Here is a 15,273-nt window from a genome sequence, read left to right as displayed (position 1 = left end):
CCCCAAAGCTGTCCCATCCAGGACCTTGTTATATGACTGACCATCAGGTATTCATATGGAGGCAGGAATTAAACCCAGATGTTTAATTCATCTAAAAGAGAAACATTTGAACTATGACTTGTGTGAAGGAAATGGAAATTGCAATGAGAAACCATCATTTATCAGCAGTTGCTTATCAACCTGGGGAAAATTGCAAGCCGGACAGGCTAGATCTGTGCCCGTGGCTGCTAAATAATTATTGAGGGTCCTGAACAGCCTTGTGTCCCTTACAGCGAAGCGGAGTGCTGCTATTTCCAGGTGATCAGGGCTGCTCTCACATCCTGTGAGCACACCATCAGCATGCAATGCAGACATAACTCTAAGGGGCAAACCCTGCAGCAGTAATCTTGATATGAAATATCTTCTTTATGTGCCTATTTTCACAGATCTGAATTCCCCGATTGTCCATAATGTGTATATGAGTTCGCTTATGACCCTCTGCAAATTAATGACTGTTTCAGGCTGATCCACTGTTATGCTTGCAGGGACAGAGAGGAGAGACTGTTTCTTTAGGGCTGTATTGATGAGGGCATCCTCCACCTTATGCAGCTCTAACCCATCAAACCTCTGACATGACCTCAGGGTGCAACCCAGCCCCCCCAGCTGTAAAAGTGCCAATCTGGCAGGCAGGGCCCCATCAGTGTGAGGCACTAAAGAACAAGTTTCTGTCCAACCACTGAGCATAGCAGCTAAGACCTGAGTTTGTTTGCAAAAAAACCATGGAAGCAACATTTTCCCAACTTGAAAAGAAATTTCTTCAGTGTACAAAAGTGCTCCCAGGTTGTAATTCATTATAATTAAACTAGATGAAGCTGGTACTGGAAGGAGGCAAGCCAATTAGTTTGGGATGTCAATTTTTGTTTGCCTCTGTCAAAGTCTGTTAAAGGAACTTGATAGATTGCTGCGTTGGCTTTTTTTCAACCAGGTAATTCCCATGTAAAAGACAGGCAGGCAGCCAGCTGCAGAGAAGCACATTGCAGTTGGTGTTGGAAAAAGGCTGCGCCTGCCAATGTGGCACTCGGAGGTGACAACGGTGTTACAACACTGCCTGAGCTGTGAACATCCGGATGGAGAGGTGAAACTCAAGATCCAGACATGGAGTAGAGCTCAGCACAGCACCTGTGAGCAAAGACAGCCAGCACTCAATGTTGTTTATCTGACAGAGATCAACCACCATAGTTTCTTTTGCCTAAAATACACCACTTTTGGGACAGGACAACAAGGCTTTTGAGTTACCAAATTATGTGTTATCAGAATTTGAACAAGGTAGTATTGTCCCATGATAACCAGCAACCATACCCCTACCTTCAAGCTCTAATATCCTTATTAATATATGGTAAATAACAGCTTCTTAATGCCATCTTTTGCACTACTGAAAGCAAGCAGTTGTTAAATAAAACCAGGCATAATTCCTATGGTTTTAACTGGTAAAGTTCTATTGAAAGTTATTTCATAGAATCATAGAATCATAGAATAGTTAGGGTTGGAAAGGACCTTAAGATCATCCAGTTCCAACCCCCCTGCCATTGGCAGGGACATCTCACACTAAACCATCTATACTAGTTACTGTCATATCCTGGCACTAAAAGAACCCCTTTAGCAAATCCAGGCCATGAACTGTTCCATTTGAAAAAAATTCTTCAGATCGCAGTTGAATTTCAAAAAATTTGTTTCAAATTTTTGTGTAAAAATTCTGTATGGATAAGGAAGATTTGAGGATGTCAGTCCAGCCAATCATTCCTTCAGGAACACCCAAAACTGTAATATACAATCACTCTATGTCACTGTACCAGGCAAAAATCTGTTTATTTCTCGATATAGTTTCTGTTTTCAGGTCCTGAAGACATGAGATGCCTTTTTACCACACTGGTGCTACCTGGCTCAGTCCTTACTGACCATGCAGTGCCATTATTTCTGCAGGCACATCCCCACTCTTGCTGTCAGTTAAGTAGTGTTTCAAATCTGATTCTCTGTAAAACTTGAGATAAGCAGAGAGTTGGGGAAAGGAAAAAAGTCTAAAAGTTTGAAGGACAGACCTTCAGCTGTTGTAAGTATCACTTATTAATGTCAGAAATACCAGAACAGTTTATACCAACTGATAACTGCTCTGAGGTTTTAAGATTGTCAGCAAGTTCTGTTCTGCAGTGCAAACCTAGTAATTTCCTGAAATTACATGTTACAGTTAAGCTTAAGAAAACTATCTAAGTTTATTTAGAAAGTCAACACTTATTTCCTATGTAGCTGGCTGGTCTGGGACTCGCCTAACACCTTAGTGAAAGTATGTGTTACAAAAAAGAAGGAATTATTGCTTAAGTTTCCTACAAAATTGTTTGCCAATACATTTTACTATATTGGCAGACACAGCAATTAACATTCAAATCCATTTATTATTCTCTAGACTTTCGCACCCAACATGTACAGATTGACTGGTACTATTTTTTGTATCTCAGTTTAGAAAAGAATGACAATTTCCTTCATCATTGCAGTATGCATTTTGGCTTGTTCTAATGAAGACAAATTGTTCTCAAATCAGGATCGTTCTGTTCATTAAGTGAGACAGATGGCAGACTCGCTGAATTGGTAACGATTCTGAGATTTTAAGTGTTATTTGGGATATTCTGGTTTGTGTTCCCCAGACAGAGCAATCAATAGTTCAGACAGAAGTCAGATTCTGTCTTTGCTGAGTTTTTGTGGCATGTGCACAGCTTTTGGTTAGCAACTTGAAAACATGAAGTACGCACAGAAAGTCAGGGTTTAGACACTTTGAGCTAGATTCGTAAAACAGGGTCCAGCAAATGTGTCTGTGTTGGTAGAAAATTAAGTACACACTTACGAAGTTCTGCCAGGGATGCTCCTCCTTGGAGAAAGCTCCTCCTTCCTTTTCCTCCTGTCTGGTCCTGAGGGTAGCACTGGACTCAGCTGGAGGCTTTTACTCTGCTAGCCCATAATAATTAATGCAGGGAAATTTACGATGAAATGTAAAACCCAAATGGGAACCATACTGATCAATGTATGATCAATGATGGGAATCAATGTGTTAGATGCCCGTGTCCCAGGCTCTCTCTGCACTTGAGAAAGTTGAAGCAAGACAGCTTCTGGAAACTGCCAGACACTGAACAGTGCTCAGTTATCCCTGTCTCTGAAGTTCCAGAGCCATCACAAACAAGAAGGTTGCATGTACTGGCTAGGTAGACATCATCAGTGTTTTAGGCATCATGTAAAGAAATGAAATAATCGGTTATGATAAGCAGAAGTAAAACATTACAGAAGTAGATAAAAATGTGTTCACCTTATTAAAATATTACAGCAATAAGCAATTCACACTCTATCTTCTTTATGATGCCTCAAAAATGGTATTATTTATATTAGTTTTGGTTTTCAGTGTTAAGGTTTTAGTGCTAAGATGAGCTTTTCAGGATGGGACAAACCTGGAGCATTGCAGTATTCTAGAATATAGGGGAAAAGAATGTAGAAGGGAATACACAAATACACAAGGAAGATGGCACTATCTTCATACAAAGCATCCGTCTTTTTGGCACAGTTTGACTTCACACACAAAGACATCCCATTTGAGGTATATTCAGTTCTAGGAATACTAAAAAGGGGTTTTATTCAGTTGTTGTTTCTGTTGACTTTGTCTTAATGCTTACTTTATACTCTGTTTCAGGGAACATTAACCTATGTTCAGGTTGTTGTTTCTCCAAAGACAGCGAGGTCTTTGATTTAACTAGCAGGGAAACAGGTGGATGCACCACAAGAGCCTTGCCCCCTAAAAATGACAGACTCTACCTCCATTGTATTTATTCGCACCACATTAGGTTCGTATTGATAACACAAATAGAAGGGAAAGAATCAAGACAAGCTTTCTAGCTTTCATCTTGAAAATAGTTGATTCAAGAGAAGACTGCAAATTTAGGATCTAATGTTGTTGGGCCAGAAATTACCAGCTGAAGACTGCTTAGGATATTTACAAAGTAACTTAGTGGACCTCTGTTTAACTTGTGGCAGAGATATAGAGATACACATGCCAGAAGGAATGTCCTTCTTGACAGTCCCACCAAAGAAACCATAAAATGAGAAACTACAAAACCAAAACCAGCCCCAAACCCCAGAAGCTTCTGCTGAATGCTGAAGCATGTAGTCTCTGTGGAGAGATGCAGCTCTCTGGGGCATACAACTGTGCACAGCAGTTCATACAGTAATTAAGAAGAAACCAAATGTTCCGTTTAAAAGACTGCCAGTTCCCCAGAGAAAATAGCATTGTGTATCACTTTATGCTAGTGGTGACAGGATAGAAAACAAAATACCACAGTTACATACATGTTCTTTGTCTAGAAGTATTTACAAATAATTTTACAGATTTTTACACACATTTTCAGGTTTGCTTGTTTACTGTCAAATTAAGAGCAAAATTAGTCCCCAGAGACTTCTAAGGCTTCAAATGGTGCCTCGTACTGTACATTCATGCTTGGCTTCTTCCTGGGAGAAAGGAGGAAAAGAGTTTAAAAGTGTGCAAATCACAGACATCTAAAGAGCCCTGGATGTAAGGATTCCTAGAGACCGACATCCGTACAGTGGTTGTCCTACATCTCTTCAAATCAGAGACAGCTACTGATGGTGGGCTCAGGGCAAAAGAGATTAGGAATGGAGAAGGAATCATATAAGAATTGCAACAATTAGGTGAGTACATTAGTGCTTGGACATCTGGGTAAGAAGGGTCATTGGTCAATTCCTACAGCATACAGCAGTTCAAACAATGCAAGGACTGGACATTGAGAATTCTAAATACAGCACTGAAATGACTTCTTGTACACTGTTAGGGTTTGACTTCTGCTGCGCATTTTGGAGTCAAAGTTACTGTTTACCGACAAAATCTTGACCAGGCACAGTATGATTCTATCAGTCAAAAAATACTGACTTTTTCTAAGATGCACCCTTCTCCTAGTTTTCACAGGTGGTTTTGTTTTCATGCCTTAACACTGAATGTAGTAAAAATATTAAAATTAAAAAAGAAAAAATTTACAATTTACAAGTGTCCATATAAGTAAATTATTCAAAAATTCAAGATCATCTACAAGGATCTACGAAATAACAACGCTGATAATGACACGGAGCCTGCGGGAAGAACAGTCCACATGCCGTGAGGAACGGATGGTGGGTTTCTTCCAGAACGATGAGCCACAAGGTTGGTCTTCTCTTCTAAAATCTGTTTCTTCAGCTGTAGCAGCAGAAGTCTTGAGTCCACTTCATTACTTACTTCGACCTAAAAAAACCAGAATATACGAATTACTTAAAAATTAGTCTCTTCTCTTTGCCTTCCTATTTGTGAGTTGGAAATTCACATCAGCTGAAAGGTTAGTAACTAATGAACAAGTGGATCAATGACCTCTGGTCACTAATTTTTTCAGCTACAAGACCCACATATAAGGACAAGAAAGAATGGCTGGGTACAAAGTAGTAGCTTTGTATCATGCGTACCCTACAGGCAAAAAAGTTCTGGGGAAAAATCCCACAGGTGGTGAAACACATCTGAAGCTCACATAATAACAGATTTTTTTTTTAAGATGATGCACTTTAACACTGTATTTTAACAGTATTGATAAACCTCACCATAATCACACGTCTGCTGAATCTATGTGTTCTCACTCGACTCCCTGTAAACTGTGTTCCCTTGTGTAATCTTGCAAAATCTATAATGGTCTTTCATAGCAATTTTACACTGGGTAGAGTCTCAGGAGAAGATGCAAACAGAACAGGGCCACACAGACCCATTACAGAGCAGTGACCTCTCCACTGACAGTTTCTCAAACACTGAATCAGTTCCATGAGCAGAAGTTAGCAATATTCCTGGAAATCCTAGGAACATCCCTAATTGGAATTAGCCATTCAGAGTCTGTCCAAACAGGGTTGCACAAAGCTGCAGTAGCACTGGATCAGACATACTCATCCAAACAGGAATAATAATGCACGTGTAAACCATTGATAATAATGATAAAAAACCCTAATGCAAGACAAAATGCAACTTCTTATTTTTTAATTCTAAACCCCACACTCCTCTCTTTTCCATGTGGCGATACGTGAGGCAACTTTAAATACTGTTGATATTGTGCTTGAAAGAGGTGAAAACACAACAGTCCTCTTTATAGCCTATGTGTTTTAGTCTCAGAGAGAATATGATGATATTTTTCTACTCCCCCTGTTGTCTCCTGCCTTACACACATCTTAACTGAAGCTGCATTTTTGGGGGCCAAAGATTCTTCTTCTCCTTGTCCAGTAGCCTAATGGAGTTATAGGCAGAATGAAGAGCAAACAGACAAGCTATGATCATTTCATATTTGCATTAAAGATGTTTGCCATGGAACAAGTTTAAGTTTAACCTCCTCAGGTGAAAAGGAAAGCTAATCTTAGACTTGCTAATCATTAATAATTACAGGAGTACTAAGCAGACATTATGTTGAATATGAATACTTGATAAAACAAGATTGTCTTCTGCATAGTTTGGATGAGGCCACAGAGCCTTGTGTTTCCGATGGGCTATGTTTAGTTAATTTACTAATTAAATAAGGGAAATAAGAGTGGTGAAAAAGAAGGATAAATATAGCCAAGCTTTCATCTATAAATAACATCAAGCTAATTTTTACCATGAGGAAAGTGGTGAGGATGGCAAAAGATCTGCAACCTTTATTAAAGCTTTGATTGTGTTTAACAAGCATTATTCATATTCAACTTCAAGAGAGCAGAAATGAAGTTTTTCACAGTTTGGATTCCAGAAGTCACATTTCTTAGGGATACTATGGATTCTCAGACTGTATATAACTGATACAGACAGCGATTAACTTATCAAAAGAAGTCTTAGAAGGCTGATGTGCTGCAGAGACATAAGCATCTGTAAACTTCTGGCTCCATGCACTGACCAAATTGTTCCCAGCAATTTGGTTTTTAATTCAAACTTTGATCACTGATAGGATTTTTCTTCCCTGCTTCGGTACAGATCCTCTCTGTATCTTTCAGTGCATAGAACCAAAACATTGGTAAAGAAGAAAACTCAGTATAATTTATCTTCCAATTTTATACTTCAGGGTGCATAAAGAGGCCAGAGAGGGTCCTCCCATCTGTACAATACCCATATGTGATTAACGGGAAGATGCCATTTATTCTCCAGTATTGAAAGCTCACCAACATCTCCAAATCCTTTGAGCTACTTAACCAAAATCTGCCATTAAAAAACAAATTCTCACATTCTGTGATTTTTCTGCTGTAAAATAAATGAACACATTTTGTAGGAATTTTTCTAAGTACTTTGTGAAAATTCATTTTCCCCTCTCCTTTAGTTATATTAAGTTTAGTAATAAAATACTAAACATTTATTCATTTAATACATAAAATTAACCTGAATGCAGGTTTAGACATTAAAATCTTTTTATGGAGATGTGTAAGTGTTGTAGCTGTGTCATTCTACTTCCTATTTTACTTTTTTCAGTCCAGGAGCTTATTCAGAATGGTCAAAGCCCCATTTTGCTGTCATCGTTCCACAGAAAATGCAGCAAAACTAGCATTTAAAGAAATATTACTGAAAACGCAGCTTCCACTATAGAGGGTGTACTTAATGCCATGTCAAACTCTTCATTTACTTTGTTTTGTTGTCATAATGTGATATTTCTCCCTGTTCCAACATACATTATCATACTGAGAGGGCTTTTCTCCTTTTTGGTCCAAACAATCTTACAATATTAACTGACTAAACTTGAGTACATTTTGGTCCATGTTTATTTCTACACACTGAAAGCTGCAGCTTGAATAAAATACATTTTAAAACCATGAAAACATGAATAAAGTCACAAGCAATGTTCAGGTGTCAAGCACCAACTCAAAATATCTTGTTAGCAATTGTCCACTTTAAATTAAATCTCCCAGCACGTGTACACATGCATACACCAGGAAAAAACCCTCAAACTCATTTTAATTCCGTTAACTGGTAAGTAAAATACAGTAAGCCATTAAATCAGTTTCAGTCAATTAGCTGCACATGGGTTTCATGTTGCATTTAAGATACTTGAAAGGCCTGAAGGTAAATTTAAAGACAGAAAGCATCAGGACAACAACTTAGAAGCATCTAAGAAGACTTTACAAATTAACATCTTCTGTTTTGATATTTAGAAATATCATCTACTTGAAGTTACCCGAGCTTCTGCAAAATACATGTTCTAGTAATGTTTCCCCATTATCTTAATTTATTACAAATAAAAAGAATATATATGCATATGAATTTATACATTAGGTACCAGAGTAGGAAGAGCCTATGAAAACATGTGATTTTCATGGTGGTAGCAAATACGTGATTACAAAGAGATAATGAACTTGCAGTGGAACTCTACAGATAGATAGACTTTAAGCTGACTAGCAGTTTTTCAGCAAACATTTTTCTTTCAGTAGCTAGACAGATGTAGAAGCTTCTGCTTTTCCATAAATGGGTTAATCCCATTAAGGTTTATGCAGCAGCAGCAGCCATAAACCAGCTCTTCTCTTGCTAAAAAGTCAGCAGGAAATCAATTCCATCCTTCACTGAGAGCCTCTCCTTGCGTTAAGCCGAGGCACAACATGGCAGACATGGTGATATCTACTAATCCTTGAATTAGTGGATATGTCATCAATGATAAAAGTGTCCTTACTTGCATGTTTTATGTGGATTAATTGTTAATTAAATTCTAATTAAAATGTAATTAAATTATTAGTAACTTGATGTCAAAAATTATTTCAGGAGAAGGTTAGCTTTCAGTCCAGTTAGAAGGATTAATGTGGTCTGTAGGACCAGAACCTTACCTACAGGCTTTACGGGCTTTAACTCAACATGTTCCTGGGGGGGCTGTCGGTAGGAGTATGTGTCAAGTCCGCCTATGAAATCAACTGAAAATACAACAGTTCCAGAAATGAACAAATGGAAATGAAAATATGTCAACTTAAAAGAAATATGGACAAATTAAGTTAAAAAAGATAGTAAGCGCATGCACAGGTTTGCCTACAAGAAATAAACCAAGTGGGTAATGATGCTGTGGAAACTGCTTACAGGAGGCTCTGTGCTCTGCCTCCCTTGAGGTCCATTTAGCTCTGTGTCTTGCAAGACAGGCTGGCTGGTGACTGACCAGACACACACTCTTGCCAGTGCGCGTACGAAAGGAGCATTCACACATCTGCAGAATGTGTAAACAGAAACCACGGTGGGGTAATGTAGCTGCTTCTTTCTAAGGCAATCTCAGCATATACTCTCATATCATATTTCATAATTCAGAAGTGGTTTTGAAGAAATTTAGGCAGTGGAAACAGCTTAGCTCAAGAGCCTAATTTCACCTAAATTCTTTCAACTCAATAGACTCTCAGGAATATAATGCGCCAATAAAAACCAAAGGTGTATCCACTGAGTTACAAATAAAGTGGTGAGAACTGAATGTGAAAAAGCTGCATCTGCTTCATCTCTGGATGAGTTGTGGGGACAGGAAGCCGTTTCAGAATCCTTCCACTTTCTCTCAAGATTTCTGTCAGAGATATCTGCTCTTGAGAAGATTTTAGTTCCTTCGTATGGTAATAATGATTTTGAAATAAGACATTTTAGTCTGAGTCTTGTGGCTTACTATTTTTGGTAAGATTTCAAGCAGCTTCAAGAAGCCGCATGTTGAAACTATCCTAGACATCTTAAAAGCATGCTTATGGAGGAGGCTATTTTTCTGGTGATTTAGAAGGGCTTTTTGCAGACCTCTGCGGAGCTGAGAAATTCACGACACATTAAGATTCTCTGGTCACATGGAAAGCAACTGCCTTCATTTGTTTATATATAGGCTTATATATAAAAGTCTTGAGCAGAACTTAGATCCTCATTGTGTTGACTGTCATATGAGCACCTAATAGCAATCAACCCTCTCCTAGGCAATGTATGCACTAGGTAAACAAAGAAAGAAAGAATACTCATCTGTGATGAGGGGGTGGAGAAATAAAGCTTAGATATTGAAGGGCTGACAAAATACCCACTGAAATCTGTCCCTGTTGATTTTAGTTGCCTCTTGTCTTGAGTCCAAGAAAGGGGTAACTTGGCTGAAAATGGAACTTGATGTACCGCAATCATACAGCATCACCTTAGCCACAAGACTGTTTACATAAAACTGAGTGGGACATAATGCTGAGGAGATAGCCCATCCCAAGCCTATCTGCACCTCCTCTTTATACTGTATTTCCTCCATGTTGCAGCTCTCCTTTAGAATGCTGTCACTAAATAAAATAACACATAAAAATTAACTTAAGCACTAATGGGATAGAACCCTTACAAAGAGGCATATTTGCAGATAAAAATTGATCTATTAAAATTATGTCCAATGTAAGACATAGATACTGATTAACTTTTTTAGAAAAAATCATGTCCATAGTGAATTTTTTTTTTGTTTTCCCTGCTTTTTGAAGGGGTTTATTGTTTGTTTGTTTTTTTTACTGAGGACATGTGATAGAAGGAGTTAGAAGGTATGTTTTTGAGCTAATTCACCACTTCAGAACCACACATCATTCCTCTCAGCAATCACAAACATCATCTGCTACTGTAAGCAGGGAGGGAGTTTAAAGTAACTAGTCCTTCTAACAACAAATCTTTTGGAGAAAGAAACGAAGTCAATATATATTAATGATTGACAACATCATAGATGTATCTTCGTCTGATAAAGAACATATACTTAATAGCACCATCCAAAAACTTTTGAGATGCACTGCTAAAATCTGTTTAGCTGAGGCTTTCTCTTTGACAATCCAGGATGCGTTATATAGTATTAAAGTTGAATTTTGCATTAAAATTCATGTGAAGCTAATTCTCAAGGCAAAAAGCTGCTCTATCACACGAGACAATGGAATGTGCCATTTTTCATTATACACTCTATGGCTGATAGCTCTTTAATATGAAGATTGGTCATCAGTTATTAGAATTATAAGTCACTATTAGTTTTAAAAATTCAGTCTGTTTTTACCCGATATTTTCACCACTTTTATCTAGTAGACATTCAGGACTAAGACCACAAATAGCCCTTAGATACAGAAATTTGAATTTTTATTACTATCAGTGTTTCAGTTCAAACAGAGATATCAGACATTCAACTTTGATAAAATACTTAAAAACTTTACACTGAGTGAACTTTTTGGATGCATACATCCCTCTTTAAATGGCCAAAAGTAAACAACAACGACGTTTGTATATGTTTCCCAAGGGGAAAACAGTTTAAGGATGTTACAAAATGATTGATTTTGTTTATTTCTGGCCTGGTTAATGGACTATAGATAATTTCTGCCATAAATTCATGGGACTATAATAATTAATTTCAGAAAGTTCATCTGCCTGGAAGAAAGTTCAACAACAAAAAATCTGTATAGTTCTAGAATTCTATGCATTAAATTAAAACAAAACCAAAACCAATCTTTCCCCTTCCCCCTGCAAACCAAAAAACCCCACGAGTTGTTAGCAGTAGGGATATTCAGTCACTAAACAAGGAACACCCCACAGAGTCCAGTCATTAACTACAGTCATGCAGAGAGAAACTTAAAATCCTAGGGAGAGGACTTTTTAGCACCCCCCAGATATCAGCAGGTTACAGCAGAAGCCAGTTATTTTATCTGCAGCTGGCTGCAAAACATGATCTATATTCCCAGGGAATTGCTCTCTGCTTGTGTCACCTCAGTTTTGTGGTCATGCTGGATGCTTAATGGCCAGTGTGAAATGTTCCTTTAGAGTTCACTACCTGCTAGGCTTGGAAGTGCAAATCTGCACTGGCTGTCCACTGTGGGTAGTCCATTAAAATGATGCTCATTCACTCATGGGCCATATCAGAGGAACATTTCTCATAATCTGCCTGAGTGAGAAAAGTGCAATATGCTGCTGGCTGAGGAAAGCGTTATCTACCATCGCCAGCAATTTTGCTATTCTTTTCTTGACAGATGACATGCAGGTTTGATTTACTATTATTAATCCAGTGCGTTTGCCCATATGCCAGTTAAAATTTGCTTTCCTTTGAAGTTAGCGCAGAAGAACTGGAGCTCTGAAAAAACGCTGTCTGTCTCCTTTCCCATCCTCTCATCTGGAATTCAGCTTCCCTGGCAATATCCCACTGACCTGCTGGCAGGCCCTGTGCAAACAGCTGCCAGAGCCTGTCAGCACTTTGGTATATTACTAATTTCTCCTTTTCAAAGTTGGCAAATTCTAACCGTGTCTGGAGGTGCAGGTATTAACAGAGTGGCCATATGCAGATAGCACAATTCTTAGTAAATCCTGCAGCCTCTTGGCCTGGAATACTTTTGATGCCTCCCCTTTTTATAAGTGTAAGCAAGGCGCCAAACTGGTGGCTTGAATGGCTGTCACCTCCAGATGTCCCCTTTCAAGAGAGGGGCAGGCTAGCAGCTGACTGAATGTGTGTTTTTATGTACCATGGATTTTAAGTTCTAAATACTATTTTGCATTGAATTATTTTTCTTGTGCTGAGATTACTTTGAATGGCGATATATTGGGCCCACTTTAGGAGAGGAACTGGTTTGAGACCATCTTAAAAATATGAACGTCCACAAGTTCATGGGACCTGAAGAAATCCATCTGCAGGTCCCAGAGGAGCTGGCAAATGAAGTTGCTAAGCCGCTGTCCATCATATTTGAAAAATCATGGCAGTCAGGTGAAGTTCCCGACGACTGGAAAAAGGGAAATATAACCCCCATTTTCAAGAAGGGGAAAATGGATGACCCAGGGAATTACAGACCAGTCAGTCTCACCTCTGTGCCTGGCAAAATCTTGGAGCAGATTCTCCTGGAAGGCATGCTAAGACACATGAAAAAGAACAAGGTGCTTGGTGACAGCCAGCATGGCTTCATTAAGGGGAAATACTTCCTGACCAATTTGATGGCCTTTTATGATGGGGCTATGGAACTGATGGACGGGGGTAGAACAGTTGATGTCATCTACCTGGACTTGTGTAAAGCATTCGACACTGTTCCACATGACATCCTTGTCTCTAAATTGGAGAGACATCAATTTGATGGATGGACCACTCGGTGGACAAAGAACTGGCTGGATGGCCGCACACAAAGAGTGGTGGTCAATGGCTCAATGTCCAGCTGGAGACCTGTAATGAGTGGTGACCCTCAGGGATCGGTGTTGGGACCGGACTTGTTCAACATCTTTGTTGCTGACATGGACAGTGGGATTGAGTGCGCCCTCAGCAAGTTTGCCGATGGCACCAAGCTGTGTGGTTCGGTTGATACGCTGGAGGGAAGGAATGCCATCCAGAGGGACCTTGACATGCTTGTGAGGTGGGCTGATTCCAATCTCATGAAGTTTAACCATGCCAAGTGCAAGGTCCTACACCTGGGTCAAAGCAATCCCAGGCACAGCTACAGGCTGGGCAGGGAAGAGATTCAGAGCAGCCCTGCGGAGAAGAACTGTTGGTCGATGAGAAAATGAACATGAGCCGGCTTCAGTGTGAGCTCGCAGCCCAGAAAAAAAAAAATGTATCCTGGGCTGAATCAAAAGGAGCGTGACCAGCAGGTCGAAGGAGGTGATCCTGCCCCTCTGCTCTCGTGAGACCTCACCTGGAGTATTGTGTACAGTTCTGGTGTCCTCAACATAAAAAGGACATGGAACTGTTGGAACAAGTCCAGAGGAGGGCCACGAGGGTGATCAGGGGACTGGAGCACCTCCCATATGAAGATAGGCTGAGTAAGTTGGGGCTGTTCAGCCTGGAGAAGAGAAGGCTGCATGGAGACCTCATAGCAGCCTTCCAGTATCTGAAGGGAGCTTATAGGGATGCTGGGGATGGACTCTTCATTAGGGACTGTAGTGATAGGACAAGGGGTAATGGGTTAAAACTTAAACAGGGGAAGTTTAGATTGGATATAAGGAGGAAATTATTTCCTGTTCGGGTGCTAAGGGACTGGAATGGGTTGCCCATGGAGATTGTGAATGCTCCATCCCTGGCTGTGTTCAAGGCCAGGCAGGTTGGACGAGGCCTTGGGTGATATGGTTTAGTGTGAGGTGTCCCTGCCATGCTGGAACTAGATGATCTTAAGGTCTTTTCCAACCCTACCTATTCTATGATTCTATATTAATGCAGTCACATTAATTAAGAAAAGGTATCTAATTGGGGAGAGTGTAACTGGGTTACATAAGTGACAGGAAAAGAAGCCAAAGTCAATAAGAAAGAGGAATCAAAAATGGAGGATTGATGGCAAGTCAGTGCTAGATGCATAAAGTCTACATTTCAGATTTTCCAATGTTTGTACTTGTAGGTGATATAAACTTTCCAGGTAAGCATGGTTAGGTTTTTTTTCAGGTGTCTACTTTGCCAGCTACCTTTCATTCTCAAGAGACACACTGTTTTTACACCCGTCACTGAATCAGTCAGGCTGATCCATTCTGGGTCCAATACTCTCTGTTTTGCCCTCTTTATACTAAGTCTGAGCACCTAAACCTCGAATCATGTGGCTGAAGTATCACACCTTCCTTTGTAGGATTCCAGGAATAGCTTCTCATTTATGCAGAGGACAAAAGGAGGGAAAATGTGTGCAAGACAATTAAGAAAGGGAGAAGAGACATCAGTAATCATATGTGGCACTGTGATTGCTGCTCCGTCTCTATAAAGTACTAGCATACCGTAATCAGGTTAAAACTGGATAAAGTGGTAGAAAATTACTGAGACAATCTTTTGCATAAACTTTTATTACTGGAAGCTAAAAGAGGAATATTTCAGGGTTCCACAGTAATTGCTAAGTTTTTGCACCAGATTTTCTTCTTAGCCTTCACCTAGTGAGACAGAGCATCACTTATAAAACTGCCCAACTTTGCAGCATGTAAATACCACACTCCTCTACAGGACTGTGCTGAAAAAAGCATCATCTTACAGGTTGCCTTAGAAAGGGCACTAGTATGGAAATCTTAACTGCTATCTTTGCTACCAAAGTCTTTCCTCATTTTATTGGTGTTATGACATCCAAGATACCAATTTCAGATACACAGGGATTTTTATTCTCCAAGGATATGGCTGTGCAGTAAGACAAAGGAAGTATGATGTTAGGAAGTGAAAATGGCTCAAACCTTCTCAACCCAGACCCTTCAGATGCTCCAAATATAGAATCATAGAATAGTTAGGGTTGGAAAGGACCTTAAGATCATCAAGCTCCACCCCCCCCTGCGGTGGGCAATGGACACCTCACACTAAACCGTATCACCCA

General features: G+C 39.6%; 1 protein-coding gene across 4 annotated transcripts in view; it reads right to left on the bottom strand.

Moving 5' to 3' along the window:
* Positions 1-4,294: 4,294 nt before the first annotated feature.
* Positions 4,295-15,273, bottom strand: part of NKAIN3 (sodium/potassium transporting ATPase interacting 3) — a 349,553-nt gene continuing 338,574 nt past the window's right edge. Inside the window, exons 6-7 of one of the 4 annotated variants that reach the window (XM_061342754.1) lie at positions 8,860-8,943; positions 4,295-5,302 (exon numbers count right to left, since the gene is read on the bottom strand). In XM_061342754.1, coding sequence (XP_061198738.1) covers positions 5,289-5,302; positions 8,860-8,943 — 98 coding nt within the window. In that variant the 3' untranslated portion in view covers positions 4,295-5,288. Of the gene's footprint in view, positions 5,303-8,859; positions 8,944-15,273 lie in introns of those variants that run through there. The other 3 variants (XM_061342757.1, XM_061342755.1, XM_061342753.1) reach the window with 3 other exon arrangements.

This window comes from Neopsephotus bourkii, unplaced genomic scaffold, assembly GCF_033783945.1.
Source record: "Neopsephotus bourkii isolate Nb327-2 ecotype Australia unplaced genomic scaffold, CSIRO-AGI_Nbou_v1 NB_1820, whole genome shotgun sequence".
NCBI classification, from domain to species: domain Eukaryota; kingdom Metazoa; phylum Chordata; class Aves; order Psittaciformes; family Psittacidae; genus Neopsephotus; species Neopsephotus bourkii.
The sequence above is the reverse complement of the archived record's forward strand: the minus strand, read 5'-3'. Positions and strand labels throughout refer to the sequence as shown.